Consider the following 21,127-nt stretch of genomic DNA (forward strand, 5'->3'; position numbering starts at 1 on the left):
CGAAAATATTTTATAATTCGGCTTAAATAATCCGCCCAATCTGATTCGCCTTATCCGAAAATTTGCACTTCAAACAGAATCCGATAATTGAATTAGGTGGATAGGTATATTGTGGGGTTGGGGGGAATTTATTTTGGGACACTCAATTGAATGGATTAGAATAAATTGCGGGAAAATTGATTCCTATTTCGATAAGGTCCGAATTCTTATTTTAAATCGAACAAAACCTGGCGTCGCTGCCAATTATCTATTTTATCACTCAGCCATCATCATTAGGATTACAATTCCGGATAGAAATTTCAACTCGGGATTAAACATGAATAAGTTAAATTTCTGCCTGTTACCGGCATACCGTATTTCATCGGTTATACGCGAACTTTTCTCTATTAAGCGCCGGCTAGACGCTCATGCTTCACCACAAGCTTACCTGCGCAAACCGGTTTGTATCGGGAAGCCCGTGTGTATGGACGGGAAAACTGTAGCTCACGCAAACCGAAAAGCACTGTAAAATTGTTCTGTATTTTTTGCACAAACTATACCGCGCAGGCAAGTCGCTGCCAAGCCGGTGATTTATGGTGTTTCTGAATTCAGAGTGCATCATTCTGTCAGCGTTGTCAAAGAATGCTGCAGCCGACCAACCGACGCACTATCTGACCCCCAGACCTCTAAAAAAATCGGACACTGAATCTGAAGAATTTTGAGATTCTGATACTGACCCAGAAGAAACTTAATAAATAAAGTCACTGATTTTAAACATAAAGGTGTGTCTTATAATTGATGAAATAAGGGAATATTATTAATATTTACACAAAAAAAAACATATTACCAAGTCCACGTCACAATATAGTCAAAGTCTAACAAAAGTACATTGTTAAGGACAGGGGTGGCGAATTAATAAACGATAATTTGCGGCAGAGAGGTTTTTATCTAAATATGACGATGACAGCATAGTACCTACATTTATTAATTAGTTTGCTAAAAGGATATGGTTCGACGGACACCTCACCTGCGACTCACAGGTAAACGCCAAGTGACGACAAATATGTAATCATCACTCCCGAAGCCCATCTAGCAGACGTGCCGTGTAACCTTTTAAGAATTTTGGTATGCTAACAATCGATTGCGCAGGTATTTGGATATAGTTTACAATTTTTAAATGTAATCAAATTTCTACAGAAACGTAAATACAACTAAATCTTAATATTTTATTATATGATTATTATAAATAAATTTAATTGGACGAACTCCTAGTATAAGACCGCTAGAACCCGGCACCGGCCTAATCCCCAAAGTGGTGGTCAATTTTGAAAATGTTAGTAGGTATTCATTTTATGGTATGCAATGATCTATCTGCAAACAGAAAAATGTTTAAAAATCATCAAAATGATACAAACCAGTACTAATGTAGGTATAAAATTTTATTTTGTTTAGGTATAGGAATTGCTAATAAGGGGTTATTATTTAATCAAAATTGACATATGTACTGTGATACCTGTCAGTCCCGGTATTCCTAAAGAGAATGAGAGAGGGCGGAGTAGCAGTACCTCATTGCCAATGTATTTGGCGAACATTTTGAGAATATGGGTTATATATAATTATACTGAAAACACGATATTTGGAAGCGTCGTCTTAGTTTATTAAGTCACTTAACGTGTCGGTTGTGGGTCCCAGGTTCGAATCCCGAGTCTAGAAAATTCGCATGTGTGTTTGGACTAATAGTATGGACCTAATCAGTTGAGAAAGTAGCTAATATGCATTTATCATAAAAACAAAAATTTGTTAATACAATACAATCTCCACTCTGTTGAGGCCCATTGAACATGGTGACGGTGTATGACGTAATTAAAGATACAAAAAATATTGAGATATAATAAATAGATCACGACAAATTATTTATCTCCGCGGGCGGACATGATACACCGAACCGTCCCACGGACGAAGGGATGCCTGAATGTCTGAAATAGAAAATCAGTCTCTTCAACATTAAACAGACGAAGGTTGGGAGCCCGTTGAGAGACAAAGATGGAGTATTATGAGTGAGGGAGAAAGCAGTTGAAAGCCAAGAAACACATTATAAAAGTTCACTATTTAGACTGGCTAAAACTAAAATTTTACTGTCGCGACACCCCGATGTCTTCACTTTGTGATAGAGTGCGAAAAGTTTAAGTTGATTTGCGGTGGCTTGAAGAACTAGAATCATCCAACCCATCCTCTCGCGTTTCAGTATTCATTCCCCTAACCGCGAAAGCATTTTTTGACGTTTCTTATAAGTCCACGGTAGACATGTTAATAATGGCAAAAGTTTTGAAAAGTGACAGTAGAAAGATTATAAGTCATCTTATCTCCTACTAACTAAGAAGAAACACGACAAAATAATCTCATTCGGCCCTTCAACAACGTTATAAAAAGAGTTGCCGCGATGACAGGTACAAACACACTTGAAATTTTAATGTTGTCATATAAAATTTATCATAAGTTATTCGGAAAAAATGTCTGTCATTGTATTTATTTTGAAATTTGCGAAAATATAATATATCTATTTAAGGAAGTGGGAAATAACATCTTCCAATCCTGGCAATACTCTCATATAATATTTCAAAATCGAAAACAATACGAGCGGTACTAGAGACTGAAACTTTTCGGTCTCTAGAAGGTACCTATTGTTTTAATGTGAAAATATAATGCGATGAAAAAAAGAAACTAACGTTAAACTGATCATTTACGCCCGAAACACAAACACGTAGTATATAATAAATATCGAATTGCGGACGTATCGGGTTTTGGAAGTGGACACCTGAATTATGCATACTTTTCCCGATCCCGTAAACCTTTTGAAGGTTAAGAGACGAATGAATAGTTTATGTGATTTCAATAATATTTTGCTTATCTTATCTTTGTAATTCCTTAGCTAAAATATCTTTTTCGTGAAAATCATATAGAAAGTATTCACCATATCCCGAGATTTATGGATTATGAAATCTATATGAATTCTGGGAACCCTAAGCCGGATCTCACATCAAAACTAGTCTCGCCTACAACGTGTCGAATACGTCGATGTAACGTCATCGTTATTCACAAAACACATGTTACCAAATGGGGCTCCCGCAGATTGGTCGAATGCGACTGTTTCGTTCGAAAAAACATCTGCTGTTGCAATCGACAAGTTGCATGCTTCTCGGGCTCCGAGTCGAAGTCGCATACAAACACCTAAGAATCGGTCATTCCTATACCGGCTCGCCGATCACTACATTCAAATATCTATACGTTTTGGAAGGTTTAATTTATGGCTGTTTGCTGTGGCACATGAAGTGGTTTAGATGTGAGAGCCGACTATGATATGCATAAACACGTAATTACCTGGAAATATTCGTCGGTGGACACCCCGAACCATTCCGGCGAGTCCAAGAAGTGGTGCGGGAAGACGATGTGAAGCGCTCTCTGGTTTTGAGACACCACCAACCTGTAACAATATAATAGTAAGATCGAGGCAGACATACACCCAGGAATAGTAACTGAAGTCCTAACAATTTTAAATATAAAAATAAAAAATATTAAGGATATTTTTTTTAAAGTGGAACGCCCCCCCCGCCAAAGAATTTTTCTGTGTGCACGTCTGTAAGGTACATCTGAGATATTATATTCTTGATGTTGAAGTTGAGGTTCTTTGATGAAGTCTGCAAGTGCGTCGAAATGCAAGGCATGGAACAGATTTTCATACAAGACATGCCCACAAAAATACAATTTCAACGAGATGCTGCAAATTGAGAAAAATGGTGCACAATTTTTTAACTTATAAAGTGACACCCTATAGCCATTAAAGAACATAGACACGGCAGAGAAGATATGATTTTTGGTGACACGATAAAGAAGGTAAAAAGAATTAAAAAAATACTGTCGCAGTAAAATAGCCCAATTTATGTTATTCATTGTGCAACTTGTGTGTCTTCTATTAAATTCAATATAAAACTATACACACTGATAACCTTATATTAAGGGCCCACATGCGCCACATAGGTAAAAATGGAGGTTTTATGGTATTTCCATGCTGGACATTCCTTAAACGTTGTAAATAATCTAATTATATAATTTATTTATGATTATTATGAGTATTTTTTTAAGTACGCCATTTTTATTGGCGTTTCTCAGTGGTTAAGCTACAACACACGGCCGTAGCCATAAATCGACAAACGATAACTGAAGTAGGGAGTAAGATCATGTTACCGCCCGTGTTAGAACATGTACCGAACCGGAAAAAATCGTTTTATTTAATTATATAAATAGATTATCTACAACGTTTAGACGTCCAGGCTTATGCTCTAAAAATACCATAAATTCTCCATTTTGACCTACGTGGCGCATGTGGACCGTTAAGATAGCTGCACCCAAATATAAGACGTATGGCATTAAATTAATCGATGGTTACCTAAAATAAAACAAAAACCGGAATGCATGGTTATATTTTTATATATCTACATACCCATAAAATTTCATATTACGTGAATGAAATTAAATTCTGGAAAATTTCATTGGTACTATTTGCGTATTATCCTTGCAACAATGGATAAAGTTTCGCCGGAGAAGGAAAGAAATTGCGAACGCAAAAAATCTAATTCCTATCCAAAGGTGAAAACTGCCCGTATAATCCGATAGGCGAAAAAACTACACTTTTTACGTTGCCAAGAATAACACCTGAGAACAATAAGGTTCCATGATGCAGTCAGTAAATAAAATATAACTTTGATATTTTATTTGGCACATAAGGAACCGATCAGTCATCCAGAGGCTCGAAATAAAGGAATGGCTGTAGACCAGTGGTTTCCAAACGTTATGTTACTATGCACCCCTTTAAAAGAAATCTAATATTGGCGCCTCCCCCCTTTATTTAGTTAAATAATACAGACACCTTTTTAAATAGTCAACAATGTACATATTAATACAAAAATGAAAAAAAAATCATAAAAATAAACAAGGTTTTACTACTTATATTCATTTTTAAATTCATTTGTTTTTCATGCGATGAATGTGCTTGTTTATTAACACAATCAATTTCAATAGTAGTCAATCCAAATTCATCATCATTCTATCATGGGCCCCACATCCTGAAGCGGGCCCCCAGGCCAGGATCTTTGGCGGGCCCACCTACCTATCGCTGAGGTTAAGAGCAGTGAGGTGCTCTAATGTAGTGTTTCCTAAATTATACACGGGAGTTATCATTTAACTATATCAATCATCATATAGGTATCACGTCAAATTGCAACGCACAGCCACATATTTAAAATATTTAATAGCTCTGAAACAAAGCAAAACAAAGCAGGCGACTTTTTTTTGCTATGAAATTATGTTAAAAGTACATTACCAAACTAACCAAGAACTCAGTAAATGGATTTTTGTTTGCTTCAATATATCTGGCGCAGAAATTGTTTGAAAGTGGAAACATGGTGAACTTATTTTTTCCAAAGCTCCAATTTTTTATGAATGCCTTCACTTTGTCTTTTTAAATCAGTGAATGCGTTAGTGGTCCTTGCATTGATTTATTCACTCATATTTTTTTTTAATTTCAAACAAATAGACAAAGTTTAACAACAAAATTATCGTGCCTAAACAAATTTGCCTCAAATTTCAACATTGTGATTTGACCCTTTTATTTTATTTTTTCACGAGATAACCAGCGCGCATCACAATAGTATTGAAGTGAGGTATTATAAAAATTGTCTCCATATTTTCAGACAGGTTTGCAAACAACCTTTTATAGGACTATTTTTTTACGTAGTTTATAACTAGCGGCCATTTTATAAACTATGCATTTGCAAACTGCAAATCTGTGGCTACATTAATTGTGTTAAACTTTTCGCGCCTCCCTGTTTGGAAATCGCTGCTGTAGACAATATGTCTAAGACGCATTTTGCAATTTTTTGAACATGATGCTGCGTTTTGGGAAGACATTGGGAATAGCGAGGCAGAAAAAACGTCGCGACGTTGAAAAAGCTTACTGGGGATAGTATTTACTCTATCCTGAGAGACGCAGATGGTAAAAGAGTGGAGAGTCATAAAGAGGTAAAGAATTGATAGACTGGGTAAATCGCCATTTCCGCTCTAAGGTGGAGCATTGTAATCTTTGCGTTATCATATCACCGTGTTTTTTTCTTATTTCTCAACGTCTCGGTATCAATACTTATTGACCTATGTACCCACAGAGACCATTTTAAAGAATTTAAATACCTACCAACTTATTTGTAACGTAACTTCTTTTTCAACGGGTTTTAGTATTATGAAACTAGACATTAATATTATCAGAAAAATGCGTATATAATTATATTATATTACATTTAGCCAAATCCGACGTGGGTATATAAGTTATACGCACCATATATACATATTGTCATTATCCTTAATCTATCTGCTTGATGAAGGCTTCTCCAAGCGGATTCCACTTCTCTCGGCCCTGTGCGTTGCGTTGCCACGTACCTATTTCGGCAGAAAATAACCATTTCATCGGTCCAGCACCTTGCGGACTTTTTTACCTCTTGGATACCACTGGATGACTAGATTTGTCCAGCGTTTGTCCTTTCTTCAATCCATGTATCCAGACCATTTCACTTTGAGGTTTTTAGCGAACTCTATTACATCGCGAACCCTTGTCAGTTTCCTTATCCACTCACTCCGCTTTTCCTCCTTTCGCGTTATGCCCAGTATGCACCTCTCCATACCACGCTCTGCTACTCTAAGATCTCTCTTTTACTTACATATGGGTCATTAGACCCAGAGTATGGACTCAATATGCGGATACATATTATTGTCATGTCCCGGGGCTCAAAACCTCCAGATCGCGCATTCTGCTTGCTATAGTAACCATTCATCCGAAAACGCGTATGGATCCCACTGACAGTATAAACTAAATTAGAAAAATACAATTCAGCTGGAACGCTGTAGTTTTAGGTGTATAAAATTCCGATACGCCATAAAACCGGGGAATGCCCTTTCTTGGTAGCAATTGACGGCGGGAAAGTGGGGCCAACTTAATTGACATATAATCCCCCGCTGGGACACCCCGGCGGAAAACATTTATGGGAAAGGTTTCTACGTTATACCTTCTACCCCTATCCTATTATAATAAGCGACCTTTATTTTTCAGTGGTGCGCAAAATAGTAACATTGATACCGACTACCTACTTCGAAATTTTTTTTTGTATAAATTATTTTATACACAACATAATAAGGTAGCTGAACATCAGTGGCGAAGGGTGACTTTTGGAAAGAGGTAGGCTGTGGAGTAACCACGCTTGTCAGATATATTTACGGGAAATAAGAAGATAACCCAATATTACTACTGATGAATAGGTACACTAAATCGATGAAATTTCAAAAGCTCAATTAGTTTATAAATAAGCAATTAGTTTGAATTATGTATTTTCCTAAACATCTATAAACGTAACATACCTACGCTCAAAATACATTACCTATCATCTTTGAAAATATCCGTTGTTGTGTATAATATTGTATAATATGTTCCATAACAATTTATAATTTAACCCGTAAAACTAGACATTTTAAAATACTTCAATATTTAAAACACAGACTTTGGTATAAATAACTGATAAATAAAAATCGCGACATAAATTATTTTATATTTTTAACAACCAATATGTATATGTGATTGAATCCCATAGAAATTATTTTTTAAATTATGCTATTAATAATTATTTTGAATAAATGTGCCCTAGCGATGTAAGCGCAAACTAAATAACTTATAATTTCGGAATAAAAAGCCAGACAGTGATTGGCGCCATGAGACTGAAGTCATACAAAACAGATCTGGAAAGGTCTTATTAAATAAAATAAAACTTCTAAATACCGACGATAGATGACTTTCAATTGGATGGATTTTTCTGTGTATTTATTTATTTTTTAAATTAAATTAGTTACTTGAAGATCTATTTTTCTTAGAAGGTAGGCTTTAAATAATCGCCTACTATGGAGCCTTCGCCACTGCTGAACATACAACCTCTCGTTACTAAAGGTGAAGATGCGACGTTGGATCTGGGTTTCGATCGGTCAAATGCTACATATATCATGAGAAAGTCACGATCCAACTTGCAATTTCTTCAAGTCAACCGGATTCCTGCGTCTTGGAAGGCCGCTAAACACCATTCATATGATTCATTCATTCATTCATGCCATCATGGTAACCGGACAAAACAGAACAGCCAGGGGAAAAATAAAACATTAATTTTTGTGGAATCTATTTAGGTTAGGTTAGGTTAGGTCATTATTTCGTTGTACCTAGTCACCCACTCATTTTGAACATATCGACCCTTAATCGGCAGAACAACGTAAGCGACACTTTTTGGTAAATTGCGTTTTAAATGGAGAACTGTTCAATATCACCTAGCGCATAAGTGACAAAAATATTAGAGCCCGATCTCAATCGCGTGACATTTTTTTAGGGTCTGTGCCTTTTAGCGTTTTAACTTGTATCGCATTATAAAGTAGAGCAAAACAACGTAACCGACGTTATTTGATAGTGTAAGCTACGGTACGGTTTATTCGGTGATCCGTCTGGTAGTGAGTTGTGCGAAAACCGATTTGGGAGCAAAGCTCGCGCCATCCAGTAAAACTGGCTGAGATAAAATAAACCTGGTAATAGAGTTTATTAAACAATAATTACCCGCCGTTACATCTCACTACTGTCGGAATAATCTACGAAGAATAGTATCTTCCTATAGATTTTTGAAATGTTAAAAATGTATAAGTATAAAATTTATACTGAAAATTTGGATTCTTTGAATGAATCCACTAATGTCGTGATTCGGAATGTTTTCAGAAACGTATTTAATAGACAGTAAGTTCAACTTGGGTTTTCATCTACCAAAAAAGATAATAGTGTTCTTTTTGCGAGAAAGTAACAAATATGTCTGGTGACGAGAGACTTCGGCTAATTGAAACGGATACTTACAAATGTCCCCTTACCGTAAAGGATAAATGCAAAGAGATGTTCTTTAATGATCTGGCCAAAAGTAAAAATCACAATGACATTTTGTGCGCAAGTTTTGACCTCGAGAAGGTGCTAAACACTCCCTAGTCGAAATACGCATACTATAATGAAAGTATCTACGAAAGTGGAACAAATAATGGATACTGCTTTTTATGGGGTGAAACTGATGGTAAACGTGGCAGTAATGAGATCTCAGCAATCATGCACAAATCTTTGGACAGGACTGACAAAGCGGGAAAAAATCAAGGAATTATTATACTGTGATTGGTCAGAATAAGAACCGGGCAACACTGGGTATGCTATCTTATTTTATGAAAAATTCAACTTTCATTGAATTGATAGAAATACATTTTCTATTACCAGTGGGTCTATTCTGTATTTATCGACCGCTAAAGTGATAAAGTGATAAATATTATCAAACTTAGGGTAGGTTTGTATTATAGAATTAGCACTTATTGTAGCAATTACAATACGTTGATTATAATTGTTGCAATAAGTACTAACACTTTTATATAAACCTACCCTAAGTTTGATAATATCTATCACTTTAGCGGTCGATAAGACAAGTATAGAATAGACCCACTGGTCGTACTACGATGCCGGTCGATTCCATTCATGCGACAATTGAGTCATTTATATAGTAGTTTGGGCACTATCAAAATGACCCACCATCATTTCCAACGCTAGGTCATCATGTCATATGCAGAATTCCGTGACTGGAAATCTTTCGCTGCTACTTGCATTCCTTCAAAGTTCAAAATTAAATTTGGTGAATTATGAAAGGCATAATTTAAAAAACTTACCAAATATTGTACCTACTCTGGTGACAGTAGGACTAAACTGTTAGACCTAGAAAATGTCATCAGATCCCGATCAAGTGCTGTGATGCTTTAAGCGCAGTCACCCTTGCTGTATAGTGCTAAATCACCAATATTGGAAATCCAGTATAACGAGTAACAGTATAAAAGTCTCTGTGTTAAATGTAATATCCCTCAGAGATGACGGATGAGTTTATGAAACTGCCACATGGATTATCAGTGGAAGATACTTTACCGGAATCCGATCAGGAAGATGTGAATGAGGATAATACAGCGATTACTGCTTAAAAAATGTGGGACAATATTTTTTTTGTAAAACTGAATAGTTGATTACAATTTTATTTTATCATAATTAGTAGGTCCCCATATTTAATTATGTACGAGTAGATACGTACCTATTTCATTTTAAAAATAACAATACCTGATAATATTAATAATATAAGCGAAACCTTAAAAATACCAATCATTTATTTTTATTTTACCTATATGTGATTAAGTATCTACAAGCAAAAATATTAATTTAAAAAGTCAAAGTATTTTTAATTTATTTAACAACGTCCCTTTTCGTAAAATAAATGGGTGCTTATGTTATTTATTTTAATACTTAATTAGTAATGCCCTGTGATGATAATTAGCATGAAATTTATAAATAAAAACGACTACGCCAAATAGCGTAAGCGACATGCCTGGAAAAAATATCGTGTCATAGACATAAGCAAAACAGCGTTACCGCCACTATCTCGAAAACTAAAAGCACTAATGCAATTGTTTTATAATTTCCGTATAGGCAATAACCAATTATTATTAACCACATTAACAGAATTCATTTTTGGAACTAATTACAGAAATAATTTAAAAAAAACCGTCTCCTGTAAAATTTATGAATTGTCGCTTACGTTGTTCTGCCGATTAAGGGTCAATATTATATTGATTAAGATGAGATACCCTAAGCTTGCTGGCAACACTGTATTATATACTGTACGGTAACACTGTATATAATTTGATTTATTATGGCGTATTGAAAATCTGTGCTATTAAAAATCTATCAACATAATAGAGATTTATAGTTTTCCTGAAAGGTCAGAGTTATATTTATCGTTGTTCTGTTTTGTCACTGTTCTGTTGTGTCATGTAACTGATGGCATGATATGTGAATATGTAAGAAGGCTGGGCAGCAAAATGGATTCTTAGATGCGCCATGTGGTGTCTATAAGCTTTACTTAACCAACGGACAACGACGAAGATATTAAGAAATATGTAATCTTAAAAACTCCATTACGATTGTTACATTTTGGGTTAGGTGGGGTAACGAAAAAAGTCCGCAACGCCAGTGAAATGGAGGGCGATCTTTAATTGGGAGGCGTAAATCATCTTGCCTTAAAAATATAAAGAAATCATGCAATAAAGAATGTTTTACGGTGGCTTTCATAATGAGCTTAATCCTACCCTGCGCGTCGTAAAAAAAACTGGCTAAAAAAAAAATCGGCTAGTTATTAAGAAAATATTCAGCTAAGTATTTCCCTTGGTAGGGAGTGTCGTAGGTTTTTTTACTCGCCCTCGGCGACGCCGGAAGACGTCGAACAATAATTCGAGCAACGAATAAAGGGAGATGTTTCGGAAAGTGGCGCGAGTCCCCTGGCGATATGTCAACCTGTGACCTTTAATTTGATGGGAGGACGTGGAGTGCGTCGCGCCATTGGGCAGCGGCTGACAACCTTTGCGCGTCCAGGCTATCTTTTAAAATAATTTTATGTTGTTTTGGCAGATTATTTATTTGCTCAAGGGAAATGACGAGGATGCTACAGCATACTGTCATATTTACAATCAGCGCTGTCGTTTAACGACGAAGCCGGCAGAATAGGGTGATTTATATCGTTCTGTAAAATATATAGGGTGAGGAAACAATCCTGCCACAAAAAAACTAAACTCCGTTAAAACTGTTGTGTTTTTGGCAGAGTAATTTGCATTCAATATTTTTTTCAATGGGGTATAGTAGTTTATTCATTCTCGTCGAGGTTACCATTTTTAGTTAGTTTATAATAAATTAATTCTTTATTACGCACAACCATTAATTTTTGATTTTGGATAGGCACACATTATATTATTAAAATACGGGACATATAATTTTTTACTGTAGGAACTGCAATTTAATAATATAACGAAATAAATTTAATTAGTTTTATTTTCAACCAGTAGGTGTTATTATAGAGAAGGGTTTAAGATATTAGACAATTAGAGTACGTAATACAACTGTACCTACTTCAGGTTGAATTGTGTACCTACTTCTAGTTCAACGGGCATTGAACACATGCGTTATTATCAGTCGATGGAATGAAATGACACATTAGCATAGGAGTGCAGGAGCAACCAATCAGTCACGAAGAAGTCATCTATCTATCATCTATCTATCTAACAATCTATCGATAAATGCCCAACATGTATTCTGACAATTTTCCGATATATTGCTCGTTATGAACCGGAGAGCCCGGAGATGATGGTGGTTTTGTCGTACCCCTCATATTGACTTAGTATTACATGAACGAAGTGTGTGAAAATAAAATAACTACAATATGTTAGTCCGCCGGAATCATTCAATATTTTACAACGTTTTTATTAGCTCGTATTCTTATTTATTTTGTCCGGTGGTTGTTTATCCAGTACAAATCTTGCAATCGATTTTTAACTAACTTCCCGACTAGCTGGACATTTGAAACTTTTAGAATATATTAGAACACGATGCCAATGCATTCTTTACTACTTTTAGCCATCTTTAAGTAGAATTGAATTCATTTTCAGTTAATTCTGTTTTGTATGATAAGTTATTTCGGAAGAAATCCGTAATCCAATCCACTATTATTGGTTGCTAAGTGGGTGGTCCTAGCAACTAAATTATTAATATATACGTGCGTCACTATGGAAATCAAAATCACATTTCAGTATTCTACATTTGTTTGATTGTTTGTTTTTAATTTACTTCATATCAAGTACAAGTTTGAGCATATTGAGCATAATAATTGAACAGAAAATTTAAAAACGTTGTATATTTCTCTTTTAACTAAAATCCATAGTAAAACAACACCCCTTGCAATAGAGAGGATTAAAAAACCTCACCCGAGTCTCCTCAAGACCCGAACGGGCCTCTTCAAGACCCAGAAGTAAACGGTTCTCCTCAAGACCCGGAGTAAAATCACACACGTAAATTCAGAGAAACCTTTAAACAGAGACCTCGCAACAGAGACGAAGGGGATAATGCTTAACGTATGTGAGCCCCAAAACTATTAAGGAATACCAAAGTCAAGTCAAGTTCTTTTTATCTTGTAATTATTATTTTGTAATAAACAAATAAATGCAGATGAAAGTAACGGAGTAATGAACTCTAATTGTATAAATTATTTTAAAAAAAATGGAATTTTAAAAAACTATGTATTTACACATTGTAGCTTGGTTCAATAAAAACAAATACGTTTGGCTGACAAAGTTTAGTATGCACTATGTATGTCGGATCCTAACAGCCTACCTCCAACCTTCGCTAATGATATCAATGCATACTAAGGTTAAGGGGACGCTCTACAGAAATGCCCTTGAGCATTGAAAATATGATATTTTTATATGTGGTCCGATATAGCTGGTCTACTAGTAATATTAAAAAGTCGCCGCCGATACGTGGGTCAAAAGTAATGGTCAATAAATTAAATTTAAAACAAACAAACTCACTTCAGCTTAGTGAGTATGGGGTGACCAAAAAATAATTTCTTTTAATATACTTAAATGTTACTAAATTCAATATGTTAATCAGCTTTTTGGTGGGAAGTATTACAACCAATATGGTGGATATTGTGACGTTTTTAAACTTAGAGTTTAGTTTAGTAGTTTAGAAACTTAGAAATAGATTAATAACTTTTTAACCTGAAATTGTACGAGAACTAAACATACAAAGGATTTTGAAACACATTATCTACCTACATTTTTATTTCATGTGCTATCCAAAAAACATAATTAATGAATAGTTTTTATTTTTAATGTGTAAGACCTACATAATTATTTAAAAAAAAATAGCTAAGTATTGTTTAATTCTAATGCATATTTAAAAAAAAACGTACAATATATCTAGTGATGTACCCGAGTTTAGAGACACTTTTACAAACTAGTAACGCAATTACTTTTATAATATAATATGTACTAGTGAAACAATAGGTAGGTACCATTATTGTATTTTGTTGGTTGAGTAAAGCCAATGCACGAAATAATTTATAACGCCTAAAAATAAATATTATCGTATAGGCACCCCATATACTGTTATTATTTTTCACATTGTTTTACATTACGCCGGCTGGCAAGAGCGTTCACGGCACCTAATAAATCATTGCAAATAATTGCTCTAGCGACAATTATTATTATTAAGTTTTTAAAATAAAATCTTCGATGACCAGGGATTTTGTTGTAAATTTCATTTAAAATGACGTGCTACTCGCTCTGTGGACTCTCTTCGAATGAAATATGAATCACACTGGGTCCTGTTATACCCACTCTTAAGTTAAAAATACGTTTCAATTGTGCGAAAATAGTCTTTTTTCCTTGTTAATAGCTGGCGTAGAAGATAGTAAATAAAGAAGAAGTAAAAAAATTATCTGTCAAATTGAACGCGGCTTCCCCCTCTGGTGATTTTCAAATAATGGTCGACCTATTAATTAATTCAGATAATGAATGAATAAAATGATACTGACTTGCCGCTAAGCACCAGCGAGAGGCTGTCCACCTTGGTGACCTTCTCCATCGCGTAGACCTCCTGGCACTTGAGCCTCCTGATGGCCCGCATACAGGACAGCACTCGCCTGAACTGCGCTCTGGAAACCCTCAAGGGCCTGAACAGCGCCTGGTACACCTGTTGACAAACGAAATAATCAGACTTGATGGAATTTGAATTTAAATTCTAATGGATTTAAGTTTTGTACTATTTTATGAATGGTAGAATGGAATAGTACAAAACTTTAATCCATTAGAATACAATTAGCTTTATTAATATTATGGTGAACAGCCAACAAGTATTTGAAGAATTATTATTACAAATCCTAGTCGGATCGCCCATAGCATACATAAACTATTATGGTTTGGTTAGGCAGGGTTTAATTGAATTTTAAAAACTAACCAGCACCATCTGCAAATTGTATTATTAGGTCACTGAAAACAAATACTTAAGTATGACTGACAAAGTTTAGTGTGCACTATTTATGTCGAATCTTAACCGCCTATCTCCACCCCTTGCCACCAACATTGAAGTTAATAGCCCTCCACCGAAACCCGCCCCGCACCACACTCCGTCTTAATCGAGCGTATCGCGAGACCCTACAATTGGTGATCTGAAGCATCCGAAACAATTGGACTGGGAGTGTCCTCGGAGAAAATGCCCAAGACTTAAGTTGCTACGCTCAAAGTGAGCTCTGACCGAGTTAAATGAGTTTACTTTAATGAAAAGTGCCAGGGAGAGAAAAGCACATGGAAATTACGAAAAGAAAATTAAGTTACGTTGTGTATATAGCAAAGAAAACGAAGCTAATCATACGGACAGCAAAAATTATGTGAAGAGATCTTCACGCCCGCAGTAAGACGCCGCCTTTTTTTTCTTTAAAGCAAGATAGTAAAAACGACTCAAATAGAATAGTACATGAATTAAATCCATTAGAATATAATGATATATTATATCATTTCACAAATAGGATAGTTTTGGTATTTTTAAATATTACAAATACAACGTGACAATGTCAACGCTGAACATATTGAATAGAAGATAGTTGTATATTGTCGTGAATTCTATCGAGATTGAACGTCTCAGTTCTCTGCGTCACGTACACAGGATGAACGAATCACGCACGTCGAAAATGTAGGAAGGAAGGACGGAGGCCGGAAAGCCACAGTATCGGCAGACCACGTACGGAAAGGTTTACTGTCCTGAAACGGATTGACGCGGGTAGGGAAGAAATTGCAAATGTTTACGGAGCCCAAGAAAATGTAATTATAGCAATAGCTGACAATACCGTACGGTTTCAGGTTCAATAGTTAAAGTTATTTATATTATAGTTAAAATAATTAATTACAATAAAACTATATTACGTACCTAATAGTTCGTCTGATTTAATAAGACATTCACAAGTGCCACGAAGAAAATATTTTTACAGTTTTGACGGCACATTAAACATATATATTATGGTGCATATCGCGTACTATCACGTGACGTCACAGTAAGCTGCCGCTACGGGAAAAATGTGTGTATTGTCATTTTTCTGGGTGTTAAGGACGATGCTTATACCAGCAGAATACCAACCGAGGCACCTAGCGGAAAAATACGAAGCTTGCAATTTGAGACATTTTTTTGATAATTTACAATTTCAACTGTATTAATTAATAAATAAATATGTATCTGAAAACATTAAAAAGATTTTTTAAGCCAAAGATAAACTTACAATTGTAAAAAAATGTTATAAAATGTGAATTTGTCACATGACCACATCTTATTATTACATTATACTTTATGGTCATATTTATTATTAAAATTTAGTTTATCAATTTTTTTCCGTGTAGAATTTTGACTAATTCCTAGTTATAATATTTTTTGTATTTATTTTAAAAAACATCGATTTTTATAAAAATATAAATGTGTATAACTTGAAATCCTTTTTATTTAGTGCTTCATATTATGATGCCGAGTATCGACAATTAAAGTGGATTTATTTAAAAGTACCAAAAATTGCTAAAAACATACACAGAATACTCAACACGGAACCCCGAAATTCTGAATATTCGCTGAATACCATTTGGGGAACATAACACTGCCCCTAACTTTAGCAATTTAGCGATATGTTGGGGGGGGGGGGGGGCGCCAAACACCATAGCCCTGGGGTCCGCTTCGGGATGTAGGGGCCATATCGGCCCATTGCAAAATAGTATATTGTAAAATGTATGTCATCATGACGTAAGCTACCATTAAATTTGCGTATGTAAATGAAAAATAAATCTATCATGCCATAAGGTGGACAAAGGGGTATGCCGTAGAAGTCATAAGTCAAAACCATTTGTGTTTTACCAATTTTTGCCTTGGTAAACCAGTATTATTAAGTGGAAATTATTGAGAGCATGTTTATTTTCTGCAACAGTTGCACTGATTGGTACCTACTCCACTTAAAAAATGAGCTCGCGTGTTTGTGCTGTATCAACTCGAAATGAATTCGATTCTCCGAATAAATTAAGGAAAGTGAAATTTTATTATTAATAAGAGTGAAGCGCGTATAGCGAATCAAATCGCAAATTACATAGCGGGCTTCAGTATATTTACATTTACATACATCCGTCCAACATCCGTCACGTCAGTGACAGTGAAATTTTATTCTACTTTTTTTGCACCTACCAGTTATGCGTCGAAATAATTATTGACAATATTTCAGACATCTTACGAGTAGGTACAGTTTGTAAATTCGATCAAATTGCATCCCTGAGCCAAGATTCGCAATAGGTTGTAGTGTCGACAATGATAATTCTGCAAATGGTGTAGTTATATTATTATTGTCATTTAGTAATCCGACATATTGTCGAACAAGAACTTCTTGTCCACGTGTTAAAACTGTGAACTAACAATCCCCTTCAGTGCAGATAATCGCACTTTCGTTTTTAAATGAGGAACGCCTCCAAATTTATCATTTCATTTTATACTCCCGTGGTATACGGATCTATCAATTTACGTAATTTGAAGCTTTTTATAATAAAAGTATGTCTAAAATGATCAGGAGCAATGTTAGAATTATTATTAGTAAACTGTTGATTTATTGAAAAGAAGAAAAGGAGTCACATCAAAAAAGAGAGTTGATACATTATTTAAACACGCCTGCCATGACAGGTATGTCACTGAGAAGTCTTCTATATGCGACTACAGGTAATAAAAAAAGAAATAAAGTTTGATTAACATCCATACTCAACTAGACATTGTTCAACGTATAAGGTGCAGGCCAAGTACTATATTAGGCACTTTACAGAAGACACGATAAAGATATACGGCAAAATGTTTATCAAGAGTAGTTATAATCATCATCAGCCTGAATCTATCTACTGCTGGATGAAGGCCTCTTCAAGCTGATTCCACTTCTCTCTGTCCTGTGCGTTGCTTTGCCACTTACTTCCGCAGAACTTTATCATTTCATCGATCCAGCGGCCTCTAGGCTTACTTTGCGGACGTTTTGTACCTCTTGGATACCACTGGATGACTAAATTTGTCCAACGATTGTCTCGACCAAGATCAGTAAACGATCACGAGTAATATTAAATGAAATTTATTTATTTAAGAAAACAAAACATTGTGGACATAACAAATCTCAATTCAAGACATACACAGCATGAGATTTACATATAATATTATCCTCACAAGAGAGAAGAGAATATAGAAAATAATAATACTAGTTAGTGGAAAGGTAGTAGTTCTTTAGTAGTTCGGTGCGGATACTGAACGGATATGCTACTGACAAATGTAAATGTATTTTAAGTCAATAGTCACAGTTAATTATAAGCGCGCATCTCGAATGGGTGGCTCGCGTCTAACTAATTGTTTTAAATATTATGCGACAGACCGTATTACGGAGAAATTCGGTGGAGTAAAATAATTTATAACAATGTTTGAAATTGTTGCTTGTACAGTTAAGTTAATTAGCATTTGGGTTAAAATAAAGGTAGGTACACAGGCACATGCGAGCAAGAAATGCATACATATTATAGTTAGTTCCTTTTGCTTTTAACGCATTTTGTGTCGATTGGTAGAATCAATGACTCATTTTGTTAACACTCCCATTGCTGTAATGTCACCTTAGGTTACCTATCCCATTAAGCTGAAAATAATTTAGTTAATATACATTCCATCATCTTCATATTTCGGCCATTCATAGACTCTGCATTTGATTAAACTGTTATTATTTTCAAAATCGATAGTATTTTCCAGTAAATACATAAAATTGATAGATATCCGTAAGATTTAATGCACATGTCATAAATTATAAAATGCAGATTGCAAACAGAGCGTCGCATTCCTTTGCAAACAAAAGAGATTTATCTAAAATTATATGTGACTAAAAGAGACACTAAATTGTAAGAAAGAGATATGAAAGTAAGGGGTGAGAATGTATAGAAATACTCGTATGATTATTATTAAGTTTTGATGTCTTTTTGATAATTTTATATTTAGATTAAGAAAATAGCAAAAAAATATTTACCTTATTAGACCTTATTTATGCTGTCAAAATATGCATTTTCTTTTTACTTACAGTAATATTGTCAACCTTGTAAGTTAGCCAAGGTGATATCACCGGAACGGGCGGAATTTATTAGGATCGTAAAGGGAAGGTTAAGCAGTTATTTAGCGTTGACTTAAAAATATCTGTGACGAAGAATTAATAGCAAGTTATATGACTTGTAAAGAAATCATTGAATAATTTATTAACCAAAATGTATTGAGTGGTACAACATTTTTAATTAGGCAGTGACATCTAACTAATTACATAGAAATCCCACGATTATTCAAGCCTACAAAACACCATGAGACGCTATAGAAAACATTATTATTATCATGGATGAGCGAGCTCCGGCTATTAGTAACAAGCATATCAAATAATAATGAAAATGGTTGTAAATTAAGATCTGTGTGAGAATAACACTGTCTGATACGGAGTCTGAAGGCGGTTTTATTTTTCTGTTTAAAGCTGGAGTCTCAGTTGTTTAATAGAATATTACAGCAGGCACTATTCGCTATGGGTGGGTAGCAGCGTTACCATACGTCCCGCTTTTTAAGCAAAAATAGATTGTCACGATTCACGATTATTCAACAAATATATTATTACGATTATTTATTACGTTATACTGAACGGGTATTTTCTCAAATGAATTTAAAATGGTCAGATGCAAAAAACAGATGTTATATTGAGTTGATAACATCGGAATTATAGCAATATATTAAGCAGCAGAAAGAAACTCTTCAGGGTGTAAAATCTTTAGCCAAGTAAAAATAGACGAGTGTTGGGAAAAAATATTGTTTTATATTATTATTTTGACAGTTAGAGTTTTGTAGTTTGTGTTGTGTCATTTATGATTGATATTATACAAATAAAAATTAGAAATATTGAACTAAGTATACGTTTTTTAGGTTGTCCCGCTTTTTGCTCCTGTATCCCGATTTTTTTAAATTTCATATCGTAAAAATCCCGATTTGGTAAAATAATTGTATGGTAACGCTGGTGGGTAGTCACAACCGTGTCCGGAAACTTGTACGTATGCAGTTCGCCGTATCACACTTCACCGTGAAATGTTGTATCGGAAATATATTCCCGTGACTAAATGACTAAAGACCGTCCAACCTCTTTGGATCGTATAAAAGTCATGTCTGAATAAAACACGGTTCTTGTCGGTTTACACTTTACAGGAAGCTAGCAGCAAACACATTTTGAAAATAGCCGATATGTTGGATTATTTGTTAGGTTAGATTTTCATTTTTTAATTCATGAATTTTGCCAAAATCAGATATGAAAATTGAATAAATGTTCATATTGAATTTAATAAAATCGGAGAACCTATAGTGTACGGTCATCTCTTTACGGTACGAAAGCTCATGGCGAACTGTGCTACGGTGAAAATGTTTTACGTACAATTTACATGTAACCAACCAGTCACAACGCATGTTAAAATTAACTTAAAGCGATTCAGATAAATTACCAGAGATAGTAATAATAAACCATTGTGATTCTTGTTTTGTTCGCATATTGAGACGCTTTCACTTCGTTCCGTGCGTGGTCGCCACTGTTCCGTTCCGTCTCCAGTGCAGCGTAACTCGGTTACAGTGTGAAGCACCAACGTAGCGAGAATAGTCATGTGACATAATATTTACTATTCCGGCTGGAAATTGTATTAGTGTAACTTCATTGTTAGGGTATCTGGGAAATTCTGTCGTAAACGTCAATGTTTAATAAGGTGCCGTAGACCTAACGTAAATAGCATATGAATAGTGACCCTCGTAGTCGCGTATTACCAAACCCTGTTTATTAGAAAGCCAGGCAGAGGCAGCTTTCGCATCAACATTGATGTAGCTTTTGGCGACCACATTTCAGTGTCACCCATACAGATTACAATGCCAAACCGTACTTAGCCGGCTCTCACATCTAAACTCGCCTAGTCTGCCGCACAGCCTTAAATCAAACCTTCCAAGAACGGCGATCCGGTGTTGCATAATATGAAGACCGCGCAGATCTATCTAGCGACAGTCGCACGTAACCTTCGAAACGTATAGATATTTAAA

The 21,127-nt window shown here is 35.1% G+C and overlaps 1 protein-coding gene across 3 annotated transcripts in view; it reads right to left on the reverse strand.

The window, feature by feature from the left end:
• LOC147075967 (popeye domain-containing protein 1-like) overlaps positions 1–21,127 on the reverse strand; it is a 194,743-nt gene that overhangs the window by 14,069 nt on the left and 159,547 nt on the right. For all 3 annotated transcript variants that reach the window (XM_085942294.1, XM_085942295.1, XM_085942293.1), the window contains exons 2-3: positions 14,535–14,692; positions 3,358–3,460 (exon numbers count right to left, since the gene is read on the reverse strand). In XM_085942294.1, the coding sequence (XP_085798420.1) occupies positions 3,358–3,460; positions 14,535–14,692 (261 nt within the window). The remainder of the gene's footprint in view (positions 1–3,357; positions 3,461–14,534; positions 14,693–21,127) is intronic.

This window comes from Rhyacophila brunnea, unplaced genomic scaffold (assembly GCF_057557595.1).
Source record: "Rhyacophila brunnea isolate RB1 unplaced genomic scaffold, BYU_Rbru_1.0 scaffold_14, whole genome shotgun sequence".
Taxonomy (NCBI): Eukaryota; Metazoa; Arthropoda; class Insecta; order Trichoptera; family Rhyacophilidae; genus Rhyacophila; species Rhyacophila brunnea.